Consider the following 14,673-nt stretch of genomic DNA (forward strand, 5'->3'; position numbering starts at 1 on the left):
TCTCCAGACATTGCCAAATGTCCTCTTGCTTGGGGGTGGGGGGGAGGCAACATTGCCTGGTTGGAAATCAGTGGGCCTAGAGCCATCTAGTCCCTCAGAACCCTCAAAACTGACCAGCCAGGATGACCTTCCAGGACAGGGCCCACACTTCTGGGAGCAGAATCAAACTTGAGCAGGACAAGGACAATAAATACAATGAAAAGAGAAGGCCAACATAAAAGTAAGAGCAGTGAATAAAGCCAGTTAATCTCAGGAGTCAAACAATTACTACATTTTTTTAATGATACATAAAAAAAGCAAGAGGGCTTTCCGTGTAATTATAAAATTTATCACAAACCATTCCTCCTTCTAAAAGTTCAGGAAAACTCATTTCATGTAAAAATGAGCAACAGAAAGTATTGAGGTTAGATCCCATACAAAGTTAATATGTGAAGAGAGAATAAGCAGCAGAATAAAATCTCTACAGACAATAAAAGCACATCAGAAAGACACAGCTACAGAACAGATCGAAACTAATTAACTATTTCAAAATGTGCTAAAAGATGTAGGGAAAATAATGCAAGATATGAAAACACCCGTCAGAATTAGAAAAACTCAAATGAGATGGTGAAACTCAAAAAAAATTAGAAATGAAAGGAAAAATCATTTCAGAATGAAGTTTAAACTAGAACAAAGAACAAATAAGCAAAACAGATAATACCAAAAGACAAATAAAAGATGAAAAAGAGGAAATGTTTTAAATTCAAAAAGAAATAAAGAGATAAAAAGGATTTGAGAGATAGCAACAAATATTGAAGACAGGTAAAAATCTAAAATACAGATAATAGGGGTCCATGAAGAAGAAAACTAAAGCAAGGGAACAGAACAAATGGTAAGAACTATAATTCAAAATTATATACTTGTTGTAATTTTAAAAATTGAATTTGTTTACTGAAAGAATACAGTATATCCTCTGAATACTGACCCAGAACAATCAACACCAAGACGTATTCTAATAAAATTGAATGAAAAAGGAAAAAACCCTTTAGTCATCAACAAAAAAGTACATGTTACTTATAAAGGAAAGAAATTTAGATTATCATCAGACTTTTTAAAAGCAGTACGTTAGGCCAGAAGAAAATGGAGTAACATATTTAAGATCAAAGAAAATGTAAACCAAAGATTTTATACCTAGAGAAACTGACTTTGAAGTATAAACAGCACAAAGTGTTAACATGTAAGAAATCATGGAACATTGTTCTCATGAGTCCTTTCAGAGGAATCTCCTAGAGAACAGGCTTCAGACAAAATTACTAGGGAGATATTGACAGAGGACTGATAGCGAACGTTAAACATACAGCTAATCAGAGAACGATGACTAACTAAGGGTTAAAAGAGAGAGGGTAGCATGCGCTGGCTGTATGTTCAGTCAATGTAAATGTAGTACCACTATTTTTAAAAGTGGGTGGAGAATGGGAAGAGATATGCAAAAAGAAATTTTAATTGTTCTCAGAGATATTGATGTGATAATATTGCTATTTTAAGACTGTTATGCATATAATATGGAATAAAGGAAATGAGTATGGGTTATTCTAATCCTGTCCTCTCCTGTGTCCTTGAAAACGAGGGTTCTTAATATGGAATAATAGATATAAAATAGAAGAGGTTATGTAAAACACCTTGTAGTCCTGAATTTGAATTTGAATTAAATTCCTCTTTAAAAAAATATACAGGGGCCAGCCCAGTGGTGTAGTGGTTAAGTTTGCACACTCCTCTTCAGCAGCCCAGGGTTCACCTGTTCAGATCCCAGGCACAGACCTATGCACTGCTTATCAGGCCATGCTGTAACAGGTGTCCCACATATAAAACAGAGGAAGACGGACATGGATGTTAACTCAAGGCCAATCTTCCTCAGCAAAAAGAAGAGGATTGGTGGTGGATATTAGCTCAGGGCTAATCTTTCTCACAAAAAAAAAAAGAAAAAAATATATATATATATTCTAGTTCTGTCAACTGAAGATGCCTTCAAATAATGACCAACCAAGGAGCAGTGAACATCTATACTCCCAGATTGTGTCTTGAAATTCCATTTCCCACGAAAAACCAGGGCTTCTTGGAGAAGTGTCTGATTCCAGATTTAGGACAGGAAATATACAGATGAGCCTGGACCATCTTGTCATACTAGATAGCAAGCAAGTTATCAGAGACTACTAGATGTCAAAAAGACTCAAGAGCCAACTTGAAAATGTTCTCACTGACCAAAGATGAGACCATTTTAACTTTAAAAGAAATAAGAATTATAATTGATTAAAACCCAATAAATATATTTAAATCTATGATTGCCTATTGATATTTTTTTTTAAAGCCTCATTGGTTATTTTTGGGAGGTCATAGGAAATGAATCTATTATCTTGAAAAACTAGTAAATAAAGTGAAAGAAGCAAGCATATATTCAGCCTTTCTTTTTTGTTGTTGTTGTTTGGTGAGGAAGATTGGCCCTGAGCTAACATTCGTTGCCAATCTTCCTCTTTTTGCTTGAGGAAGCTTGTCCCTGAGTAAATGTCTATGCCAGTCTTCCTCCATTTTGTATGTGGGATTCTGCCACAGCATGGCTTGATGAACAGTGTATAGGTCCATGCCAGGGTCTGAACTCACAAACCCCAGGCTGTTGAGCGGAGTAGGCACACTTAACCACTACACCTCTGGGCCAGCCCCTGTCCAGCCTTTCTTATATGAACTGTATCACATATGAATTGGGTAACAAAATAGTAGGTAAGAGAATTGTTTCCTTGTAAAAGTATCCCAATAAAAGAAAATAAATGGTAAAATCTCACCATTTTGCAACCCTCAGTAAATTAATAGACCTAGGTATTAATAATTAACAGCTGCTAACACACCACCTTCTACAGTCTTGTCAAAGGGACAAAATGTGATCTGATCAAACTCTGGATCCAGCTGCCAATTTGCAGAACATGCAGAGGACAGATCAGCATGTTGAACTGCACTACGAGTGTACAATTGATCAAATCCATGTTGTAGGGGAAATTGCATGTCAAATGCCCCGGGTTCTAAAACAGATGAATTGTAAGGGTTGGGGGAGGGAGGAATGGAGGAAAAACCTGTAGATAAAAAGAGACTTTAAAAAAATACCAAAAAACTTAGTGAGTAAGAGTAAGTGTCTCAGGATGCACGCTTGGGTGATAAAACTTTAAAGAAACACAAGCAATTACTGTAAAAGTCAGGAGAATGGTTACCTTGAGGGGAGGAAGGCATTAAGATTAGAAAGGAACACATGGAAGGGCTTCCAGTATGGCAGGCAAAGTTATTTTTTTGGCCTGGGTGGTGATTACAAGTGGGCTTTCCTTATAAGAATTCATTAAACTATACATTTGTTTTGTGTGGCTTTCTCTATCAATGTTTTATTTTACAATAAAAAGGTTTTAAAAAGTATGCAAAGACTTCTGCTTCCAAGTGGAATGTAGTAAGTAGTGACAGCCATCACTCCCACTGCAACAACTAGGAAAAAACAACAAAGTATAAATATTTTATTTTTTAAAACATCAGAGACGTGTAAAAGTAACAAGGGCTACATGAACTAAAATTCCATTAAAGAAAGAGTCCGTCTTATGTGAGCTAAGATCATCAGCTAGTTTCTTCCTTGGGAACATTTGCCAAGTCTGAACATGGGTGGACTTGGCCCATATTGGACTTGGCCTAGGCAGAGGGATTCTCTTGGAGGAGAGAGAAATCAGTGGAACTTTTGACAGACTGGAATCTAGAACAGTTCCAAACATACCGCTGGTTTTCCCCATGGCATGTTTGCTGAGTGCTAGGGTTGCACAGGCAACTAGGGGACCAGGATAACTGAAATCTCATGCAGTGTTAGCAGTGCTTAGAAGATAAAGTCTTAGTATAGGGAGGGGGCCTGCACAAAGTACAGGACAGATCTCATCCTTGAGACATTCGAAAACAGAGGTGGACTGAGTCTAACTAAGGCTCAATTCCTGACGGAAGTGAAGCGATCAACATTTCACTCTATCTGCCTAATATAGGAAGGAGTGAATCTGTTGTGGAGGGGCAAGAAGAGGATAATATCAACTTCACTTTCTAGGATTCCATTCTTTTATAATGATATCCAGCATACAGTTAAAAAATTATGAGACATCTGAAGAAACAGAAAAATGTGGCCAATAATTGAGAGAGAAATTAGACAATAGAAGCAGACTCACAGATGATCCACATTTAAAGTTAAGAGAAGACTTTAAAATAAATATAATAAATACATTAAATAAAATAGACGAAAAGATAAATGGGTAAAAAGAATTTTAATAATAGAATTGGAATCTAAAAATAAGATGTACATTCTACAACTGAAAAATATGATATCTAAAATTAAGAACTCGTTGAATGAGATTAACTAGACACAGTAGAAGTAGACTGGACACAGCAGAAGACAGAGTAGGTGAACTCAAAGACAGATTAATAGAAAATATCCAAACAGAAGAACAGAAAAACAGAATGGAAAGAACAGACCGTAAGAGATTCATGGAACACAAACAGTCTAACATAGGTGTAATTGGAGTCCTGGAAGGAAAGGAGAGGGAGAGAAGAGCAGAAGCAATATTTGGAGATAGAATTTTTGGTTGAGAATTTTCAAAAAGTGATGTAAGATAAACTTTATTCAAAGTGTATTAAACCTCAGGAAACCTTCACTGACCAGCCATAACCTTTCTCCAGGCCTCCATTCTCCAGCATCTGTGTATCTGCTTCTTTCATCTGCATGAGTTACTATATTCTCAGAATCTGTTTGGAGGTTTTTGATTAAGAATGTGCTCTGTCTCCCTCACTTGCTTCTTAAGAAAAAGGGCTATTTTTAGTATCATTTATTTTCTATTTCCTATAGTATTAATATAGTTTGTTATACAGTATTTAATATACAACAGAATTTTCCACCTATGTAATAAAATAAAATTCCTCACACTATTCCAAGTGATTTTTGTCATATTTATTTCTGAATGCTAGTAATTTATCAACTAGGGCCCAGTAAAGAAAACAGAAACAATACCAGTTATTTTAGTAGAGAGAATTTAATATTAAAAAATTGGCCAGCAGATATTGAAGGGCTAAAAAAGAATGTAAGGAGGACACTGAAGTAACTGTAGGAACCATAGAGCTGGGAAAACAAAGGAAAGAGATTCGAGTTATTAGAGCCTAGAAGGTTGGAGGAGAGATCTGACAGAACTAAGACCGTCAGCACTGGAAGAGGGGGTGTCCTGAACAGCTGTGACACACATCTCCATGGAGGGTTAGCTGCCTGGCTGGTTTCGGAAGATTGTATTTTCCAAAGACAATTACAACACCTGCCATCTCACATGTTCTTCATACAGTTTGATTTTGGCATTCTTCTTATTGAGAGGTGGGATCTATGTTTTCTCTCCTTGAATCTGGTCTGGCTTATGAGTATGGCAAAAGAAGCACAATGTGACTTCGGAAGCTAGGTTATAAAAGGTAATATGACTTTCACTTAGCTCTCTTGAGGCACTCACCTTTGAAGCCTGTCTCAAGTTGCCATGTTGAGAGGAAGCCCAAACTATCCTACATGGAGAGACCACATGGAGAGACCTGGAGGCTGCATGGATTGCTGATCAGCCAGCCCCCAACTGCTTCAGCACTCTGCTCTTCCAGCCCCAGCCATAATTGGACAGCCACCACATGAGACGCCTGAGCAGAACTTCCCTGTAAAGCCTTCCAAAATTCCAGACCCATGGAAACATGAGAGTTAATAAAATGATTGTCGTTTGAAGTCACTGAGTTTGGGGTGATTTCCCACACAGCAGTAGATTACAGGAACACTGTACTCTTACCTCAGGAGCCCAGAGGGGGTACCTCACAGAGCTGTGACTAAAACATCCAAGAGGCATGACAAGGCTAGTTGTGGAAGTGCCAGAAAAAGGCTAGAAACTAAAATTAATTGGCACAGTCAGAGTGAAGGACCATTGCTGAGACAACACGGACAGGGTTGGCAAGCAAACAGAAAGGAACCAGTCCCTTTTCCTCTGTAGACTTCCAGTGTCTAGTCCTTCCTTTGGGCAGAATCTAATAGAGAGCCAGCTTGGCAAAAGAGAAATGTGGTTTTCAGAGTTCTAGCCCCAGCATTGTTAAGTCAGAGTGTAGAAAATAGCTTAATAACTGACACAGGCACAAATTCTAAGATTGTTTCCGAATAACTAAGTAAAATATGTTAGATTCTCACTGTGCATTTGACCATAGCAAGTCTCTGTATTCAACATATATTTATCATGATTTCACACCTTAGGAAAAGGCTTCCCTTAATAAAAACATGCATGTAGTCTTTACTTTCTCTCACTGCAGGTACGATCCAAAGGAGAACAAGTGGACTCGAGTGGCTTCTATGAGTACCAGAAGACTAGGCGTGGCCGTGGCGGTGTTAGGAGGGTTCTTATATGCTGTAGGTGGCTCTGACGGGACATCTCCACTCAATACAGGTTAGTCCCTTCCAAAGTCAGTCTAGTTCCCCCAAAGCAGCACATTTTCCTTAGGAGAGTCCCCCTACAAAAAAATCTAAAAAGTCCAGGTTATCCTATAATTTATTAGGAAAACTATTTTCCCTCTAGGAGAGTGTAACTCTTAGCTCTTCCTCAGCTCCTTCTGCAACCATAATCTTCTAGTATTTTCCCCAAATGTTTCTTTCTCCCTCTGCTTTATAAGCTACTGGGAATTTACAATGGATAAAAGAACTATTTTTTAATATGATTATTTCCCTCCCCCCAGCCATCTCTCTTAAAAAACAAAAACCCTCTATATTGTAATCTAAAGAATAAATGTGGGGTGAGCCTCATGGCCAAATGGTTGAAGTTCTGCACGCTCCACTTCAGCGGCCTGGGTTCACAAGTTCAGATCCCAGGTGTGGACCTGCTCCACTCATAGGCCATGCTGTGGAAGCACCCCAAATATAAAGTAGAGGAAGATTGGCACAGATGTTCACTCAGGGCTAATATTCCTCAAGCCAAAAAAAAATGAAAATGTTTGGCAGCCAATGTTAGCTCAGGGCAAATCTTCCTCACACACACACACAAAAGAATAATTAAAAGCTTATAGCTGTAAGCTGGTTTATGTGTTAGTCCTTTCTATTTAGAGATAATGGATATTTTTGCCGGAGGATATTGTCAGTGTGGCACTCACATCAGATTCATTGTCACATATCTTGTCTTCTCTTCAGTGGTTTAGTATGCAGCAGAAATTCAGGCAGGGGACTACAGGCGTACAGAAGTTGTCTGATTATGACAATAAATTCTTAGTACAGAATAGTGCTTACAGATCATGTAGTCTAATCCCCTCATTTAAAGATAAGGAGTGTGAGGCCACAAGTCCTAGCTAATGAATCATATGGCCAGAAGTGGCGCTAGGTACCTTGACTCCAACACGTGTCCTTTCCACCATACCATACCTAAAAGAAACCAGTCGCCGATGAGAATGTAGTGGTATTGTTCAAACGTTTACAGGTCCTGCTCAGAAGCAAAAACAGATCGCTTATTGAAAATATGTGTTATCACAAAGTTTTAGTGCCTATGAGGAAAACAAAAGGTGAGAGGAAGCAGTTCAATGGTCACTTACTGGTTTTTCTTTTCCCTGCAGTGGAGCGCTACAATCCTCAGGAAAACAGATGGCACACCATAGCCCCTATGGGGACCCGGAGGAAACACCTAGGCTGTGCAGTGTATCAGGACATGATCTATGCCGTAGGAGGTAGAGATGACACTACAGAGCTTAGCAGTGCTGAGAGATACAATCCCAGAACTAACCAGTGGTCTCCAGTGGTGGCTATGACATCCCGCCGTAGTGGAGTAAGTACCCAGCTACTGAAAACTTTGACAAACAAGCACAAAGAAAGGGCAGTGCAGAAGGAGAGCTCTGATCTGTAAAATTTAATACATCAGGGGGCCGGCCCCGTGGCCGAGTGGTTAAGTTCGTGCGCTCCGCTGCAGGGGGCCCAGTGTTTCGTTGGTTCGAATCCTGGGCACGGACATGGCACTGCTCGTCGAGCCACGCTGAGGCAGCGTCCCACATGCCACAACTAGAAGGACCCACAACTAAGAACATACAACTATGTACCGGGGAGCTTTGGAGAGAAAAAGGAAAAAATAAAATCTTTAAAAAAAAAAATTTAATACATCAGGACAGTCAGGAAGTGCACCATTTAGGCAGAACAACCCCTGCTACTTTGGTACTTGAAAAAAATTAATTAATTTTGATTGCTTTCTCAAGTAGTTAAATATTTTATATCCAATCGTATATTTAATTAGAGAATTTTTTTAATGTTTTATCTTGTATCAGTTGCTTCTCTGAAAGACATCTCTCTGTCTTGTCTACTATCTTAATTAACTTCACCCATACTCATTCATATCTATTAGATGTATGGATTCATCCATATCTATTAGAGCTGAATATTCTTACCTAGTGTTTCTAGGTAATATTCCAAGTAGTTGGCATACCAATACAAATGTTTAGGCAGAAACACATCTGGCTCTACCACCAGTCTCCACAAACTGATTTGAGTCTATCCTATCTATGGTATAGGCCAGATCAGGGTAACCTGTGTCATGTTCTAGATCATGGATGATTTGTGATTATAAGAGACTTCCTGGGTGGAATATAGAATTCATTCATCCTAGGATGTTTGGCACAGACTGAAATGTAACCCATAAACCTCTGATCCTGTGAGAAGTCCATCAGTGTAGGACAATAGGTGGGAGAAGCCAGCAGTAGCTAAAGACTCCCTAATCTGAGGATAAAAAGAAGTGAATTCTAGTTTGCACAAATCAGGGAACACCACTGGTAGGCACTGGCAAGTCAAAGCATTCCCCATCTATGGCTCTTTATTCCTGATAACAGCTTCTTAGTTACATTCCTGTTGTTTTCACTGCTACATTCTGTTTATATTTTCACTCATCTAGCCAATACTTTATCAAGTGCTCACTGTGTGCTGGGAAAGCAAAAATAAGTATGACATGATTCCTCTTCTCAAGGAGCTCCCAATTTAGTGAAGGAAATTGAAATGTTTACAGCTGACTATAAAAAACAAGTCCTGTAGTAATAGCATGTGTGTTATAGAAGGACATGAGAGAATACGCTTAATACTTTTGGGGCAGTGAAGAGACTTAACCAGAGAAAGTAGCGTGTAAGCTGGGCCATGAAAGATGAATAAGATTTTCTAGAAGAGGGGAAGGAAACACTGGCCAGGGAACAACATGTGCAAAAGTATGGAGTTGTGAGAAATATATTTTCTGGGACTAGCAATTAATCCAGTATTACTGCAGCATTAGGAGGTGAGGCTAAAACATGGGCTAATATGGATCTCTTGAGGGTCTGAATGACATAAGGACTTTAAACTTACCCTTAGGTGAAAAGGAGGCTTAGAAAGGTTTTAGAGGGAAGTGACAGCATGGTTGGGTCTATATTTTAAGCAGAGAATTAGTGGCCATTTAGATAGTGGATTAGAACAGGCAAATCCCAAAAGTGAGAGCAGTTTGGAGGTTCTTGCTCACTCCCAGTGAATGCTTTTCCTAAAATTCAAGAAATACAAGTTTTTAACTCTGTGTAAATATTCTAATTGAATATATAATTTTATAGTTCCCATAATTTAATAGATTTTTGTTGTTCCTTTTTTCCTCTGTGTTTAAGTAAACCAGAGTGTAAGGCCATAAAGAATTATCTTTTATTAAAGAGATTTATCTAGCAACCAGTCTGAATTTTCCCAGTGATTGTCTAGTTTCTTCAGTGGCCGCTGTGTTTTGGTCCTGTAGGTTGGCCTGGCAGTGGTGAATGGACAGCTCATGGCTGTAGGAGGTTTTGATGGCACAACATACTTGAAGACCATTGAAGTTTTTGATCCTGATGCCAACACATGGAGGTAACCTTTAAGCTGTGTTGCAAATCAACTCACTGCTGACTTAAAAAATCATGGGCTTGAGATAGCCCATGACCGTCAAAATCAGGATGGTCGTACGTTGAATGACCTCTTGCAGTACTTTGAAGAGGGCTTCAAGTTATCCATATTTGATAGCTTCTTTTGACTCCATTGCTCTGAAGTGGCTGACATCTTACAAAATTCTTCTCTTTAGTAACTCTCCTATAATTAGAGATGGCAAAAACAAAACAAAAAAATCTCCTTTCTAGCCCCATCATGTTCAGTTGAGGAAACTAAGGCACTGAGAAATAAAATTAGTTGCCTGAGCAGGTGAGTGACAGTTAGAACTGGAGTCTAGATCTTTGGCTGTCAATCTGTCAGTGCAGTTTTTTTGGTGTTCTTGTGGGCAGCTTGATGCCCAGGAAAAACAAATTGCAGTTGCTTTTTTAAAAATAATATTTTTCTCATTTTAAAACCAATTTTTTTCCTTGAGCTTTTAAAATCTACTTAAATATATTATTATTCTACTTTAAAATGTAGTAAATTTTCACAGTTACGTTTAGGGAGGAGGCTACATCTTATTTAAGAGAGTTTAACCATGTTAAACTATATTAATAAGTTTAATTTTACCTAGCTTTTAAATTCTTAGTTGTCTAACAAATCCTTCCTAAGTACTTAAGTAGTTCTCATAAATTCACATAAATCAGGTGACCCTTGCATTTATTTTAAATATTCAAAAACTTTTACAAATTTAGCAAAATTCTCTTAAACTTTTTAACTTAAAATCATAAGTCTAAATCTTTACTCAATCACACATTTTATACTTGATTCACAAAACTAATCTGATAGATGCTTTAATATGCCAAATTCTCTTAAACATGACAAGAACTTAAAATGACAAATATATAGTTAATTATCAAACAATATAAAATATTAATATTATAGGTTTGAAGTACTTCATACCTATTCTTAGACATTCTGAAAGAATTTCCTCATGACCATGAAAGATAAGCTGAGGTTTGTTTTATAGTCACTATTCCAAAAGGAGCAGTCTCGTAGTCCATTCCTGCTGCATTCTAAGTATACATTTTCTAATTTTGAGCTTATAACTACTCACCCAGATTTCTTCATCAGTCTATAAGATTTAGCTAATGAATTTGCCGAGTTCTTTTTATAGTCTTCATCTTTGGGAAGCCACACTTTCACAGAGATTTAAATGACATTCTTTGGATTCTGCATATCTCTCATGGCTCACTGGTCACAATGCTAAAGTCAGACTAATGACACTGCAGCACTTATCACTTCTACATCACATTTTCGCAACTTTGTTCATTAAGTAAAGATTTACTGAGTGTTCTAGACCCTGAGGATACAAAAATGAACAAAGCAAAATGCCCTGGCTTCTTGGAGCTGACATGATAGTGAAGGAGACACACAGTGCCATCCCAGGGGGTAGTATGGCGAATAGCGAAGGAAGGGAAGGGGGTCCAAGGAGGAAGATGCATTTGAGAAGGTGGCCACGGAAGGCCTCACTGAAAAGGTAACATTTTAGCAAAACTTGATAGACGTAAGGGAGAGAGAATGGCAGGTTTAATGAATAGGAGCCTCCCACTTGTAGAATATTTTCTTCCATTTACAGCTTTCTATTTTTAGTGGGAATTTTAAGAAAGCATCATTTGGGAAAACAGCTAAATTTACTTCTGCCACTTAGTCACTATGATCCTATGTAAGGATTTGTTTCTCAGTTATTGTCACTAAATAGAATTAGTAATATATAACCAAGTAATATTAATGAAATTCTTAAGGATCATCTGTTGAGAGATTATTGTCTAAATTTTTGTAGTTATATATCCCAAACTTAAAACCAATTTTACCTTATAGCTGACAGAGGATCTAATATTCTTTTTCATGGAAATCCTCGATTTTGAAGATGATCTTGTTCACATATCACAAACTAGATGCTGACTTTATTTACTCATGTCCAGTTTTGTTCCGTAAAGGGTTTGAGGAGGCTTATAAGAGTACATATAAGACAAAAGGATAAAAATAAATAATTGATGAAGTTTAAGCAAAGGGAAAATGTGGGTGAGAAAATACTATAGCCAGGGTCAAAATTAGACACAAAAATGTAGATTCTATATGATAGTTAGTCTAGGTGTAAAGTTATAAAGTTATGATGCAAAAAGTGGTTATAACACTCTCTTATTCTTAAAACAGTATCCTGTAAGTGAGAATATTTCAGCCAATGTCTGAAATAATTCTTCTCGCCAGTGCTCACTTCCAACTCCTAATCTTTGGAAGAGATGTATGAAGCTAAAAATATTGGTTGTGATATGAACCATAGAAACGTGTTTTATTTAACGTCTTCGTTATGAAAGAAACAGTGCTTTTTCCAGTTAGAAATCTGATTTTGTTTCTTTCTTCACAGGTTATATGGCGGGATGAATTACCGTCGGCTAGGGGGTGGCGTAGGAGTTATTAAAATGACACATTGTGAATCCCACATATGGTGAACATCTAGAAGACAGTCCTGTACATGCTCCTCTGTATTCTGAAGAGCTTTGACTTTGGAGCTTTGTACAGCTCGAGAAAACATTAGAACAAATTTTATTCTTTGCTGGTGCCTCAACATATGGAAATACAAATACAATGAAAGTACTCACCTGCAAGATGCCACCTTTGCACAATAATTTTCAATTCTGTGCAGAAGAATATTTATTTTTGGTTTTAATTTATCATGGATTTTTTGTTGGCGTTTTTGTTTTGTTTTGTTTTTTCAGATTTAGCCTTCCTCCCACCAAAAAAGAAAAAAAGGAAAGAAAAGAAAAAAAAGACAAAAATTCCAAGCAGCAAAACTTTATTTTTAAGATATTATGTTTGAAAATACTAATAAGGGGAGAAGGGCTATATATGATCTAGATGTTATTTCTAGGCACTCCATCCACAAGACTCCACTACTTACAAGGACTGCCAGTGACAAAGATAGGTATGCAGAGTATATTAGTTAGCCTTCATTCTTGCACTAAGCACAGGAAGACTTGAAAATCTAAAAAAGAAAAAAAAATCTCATTTAAAAGACTTTAAATAGTACAGTTCAAAAGGAATATTAAATCAATAAAACCAGGACTCAGACACTAAAGTTTTCATCAGTGAAAGGTCACATCTTGTTTCCTTTCATATGAACTTGTTTTCCACTACATTTAAAGTCTTTTTTTTATAATATTTTCATAGAGTTTCTGCTAGATCTGGAGCTCTGCTCAGTGCCTCTATAAAAACAGTGTACGATTCTCATATACTGTCTTGAGAAACCCCCAATAGAATCATGTGCAACTCTGCAAGAGTTTTGGCTCTAAAACATTACTGACTGAGGCAATTTTCCTTCCTATTTCCTTATTGCTACTAAGGAGCAGCAGGGAGAACTGTCCTCTCCCCAGCAGGGAATGCTGTTATGCAATTGACACCTGATGCTCAGGCTGCTGAAGCTGAGGCTTACCTGTAATCATGGCCTGAGGGAAGGAATTCTTCAGTTCATGTAATAGTACATGCTAATAAGCGTAAAACCAACTGAGGCATTGTATTAATAATATCTTGGTTCTTTTATACAAACTATATATCATTATCCTCATTCTTTAAAGTCACTGTTACTACTTCTCTCAAATTGCACTTTCTGGTGAAAAGTTAAAATTTTTAAGGAAAAAAATGATAAAAATTTCAGTGGTTAAAGCTTTTTTGTCATTGTGTTCATAGACCAATTTTTTTCAATGTATTTTTCAGGAAAATCTTTGAATTAAGACTTTAACTAAACCAAAAGGAATAACCTTCTCCTTCCCCCCGCCACCCCACTACAAAAATGTTTGGCAACTTTTGTGTTTACATTTAAAGATCATTTGCACCTTTATGAGGAAAAAAAATAAGTATTTGGTAAACAGTTGTTTACATGTATCATTTATGCTTTTTTCTAGCATGTATAACTTTTTTAAATAAAGGTAGTATTTACCATAAAAAATTTTGGTTAATGCTTTTTAATGCTTGTATCTTTGCTATTTAGTTTAGATTTTATGTTTCTATATCATTTATATTTTCTTAATGTAAAATTTTAAGTACTTTCAGTCTGAAGGAATAAAAGGATCGCCAGCTAGAATTATGAATTTTTGTTATATATTTTATTTACTTTTTATTTTTTGGCTGAGGAACATTCGCCCTGAGCCAACATCAGCTGCCAATCTTCCTGTTTTTGTATGTGAGCCACCACCACAGCATGGCCTCTGACAGATGAGTAGTATAGGTCCACGACCAGGAACCAAACCCAAGCCACCAAAGCGGAGCACTCTAAACTTAACCACTAGGCCACTGGGGCTGGCCCTATATGTTTTATATAATAGTATTATATTACCTAACCTCTAAACTTATTTTCTGGTGTAGGACTTAGAATCATACAATTTTGAGCTGGAAGGACTCTTAACAATCATCTGGTCCATTTATTTCTCTGCCCCAAGACTGAAAACTAAGGAAGTCCTTCCTAAGAGTATATTTCAATAAAAGAACCAACGTTAGAAATCAGTTCCCCAAACCCCTCTACCATTTTTCTTTCTATACCACACTGCCACTGCAGGCCTACCTGAAACACGGCTTGGAACTAAATATGCAAAATAGACCTTAATTTTAAGTAAGTCTAGTGCACAATATTGAAAAGGTATAAAAATTTTTCTGAGATCCTTACAGGACTGCGTCATTAACAGTCCATCTTCAATGCAAAATCACATATT

At 37.2% G+C, this 14,673-nt stretch overlaps 1 protein-coding gene across 2 annotated transcripts in view; it reads left to right on the forward strand.

Moving 5' to 3' along the window:
* KLHL20 (kelch like family member 20) overlaps nucleotides 1-13,913 on the forward strand; it is a 56,193-nt gene extending 42,280 nt beyond the window's left edge. For both annotated transcript variants that reach the window (XM_001493014.7, XM_005609674.4), the window contains 4 exons: nucleotides 6,352-6,485; nucleotides 7,636-7,844; nucleotides 9,804-9,910; nucleotides 12,336-13,913. In XM_001493014.7, coding sequence (XP_001493064.2) covers nucleotides 6,352-6,485; nucleotides 7,636-7,844; nucleotides 9,804-9,910; nucleotides 12,336-12,420 — 535 coding nt within the window. In that variant the 3' untranslated portion in view covers nucleotides 12,421-13,913. The remainder of the gene's footprint in view (nucleotides 1-6,351; nucleotides 6,486-7,635; nucleotides 7,845-9,803; nucleotides 9,911-12,335) is intronic.
* Nucleotides 13,914-14,673: the final 760 nt, after the last annotated feature.

The sequence above is a fragment of the Equus caballus genome, chromosome 5 (genome assembly GCF_041296265.1).
Source record: "Equus caballus isolate H_3958 breed thoroughbred chromosome 5, TB-T2T, whole genome shotgun sequence".
NCBI lineage: Eukaryota > Metazoa > Chordata > Mammalia > Perissodactyla > Equidae > Equus > Equus caballus.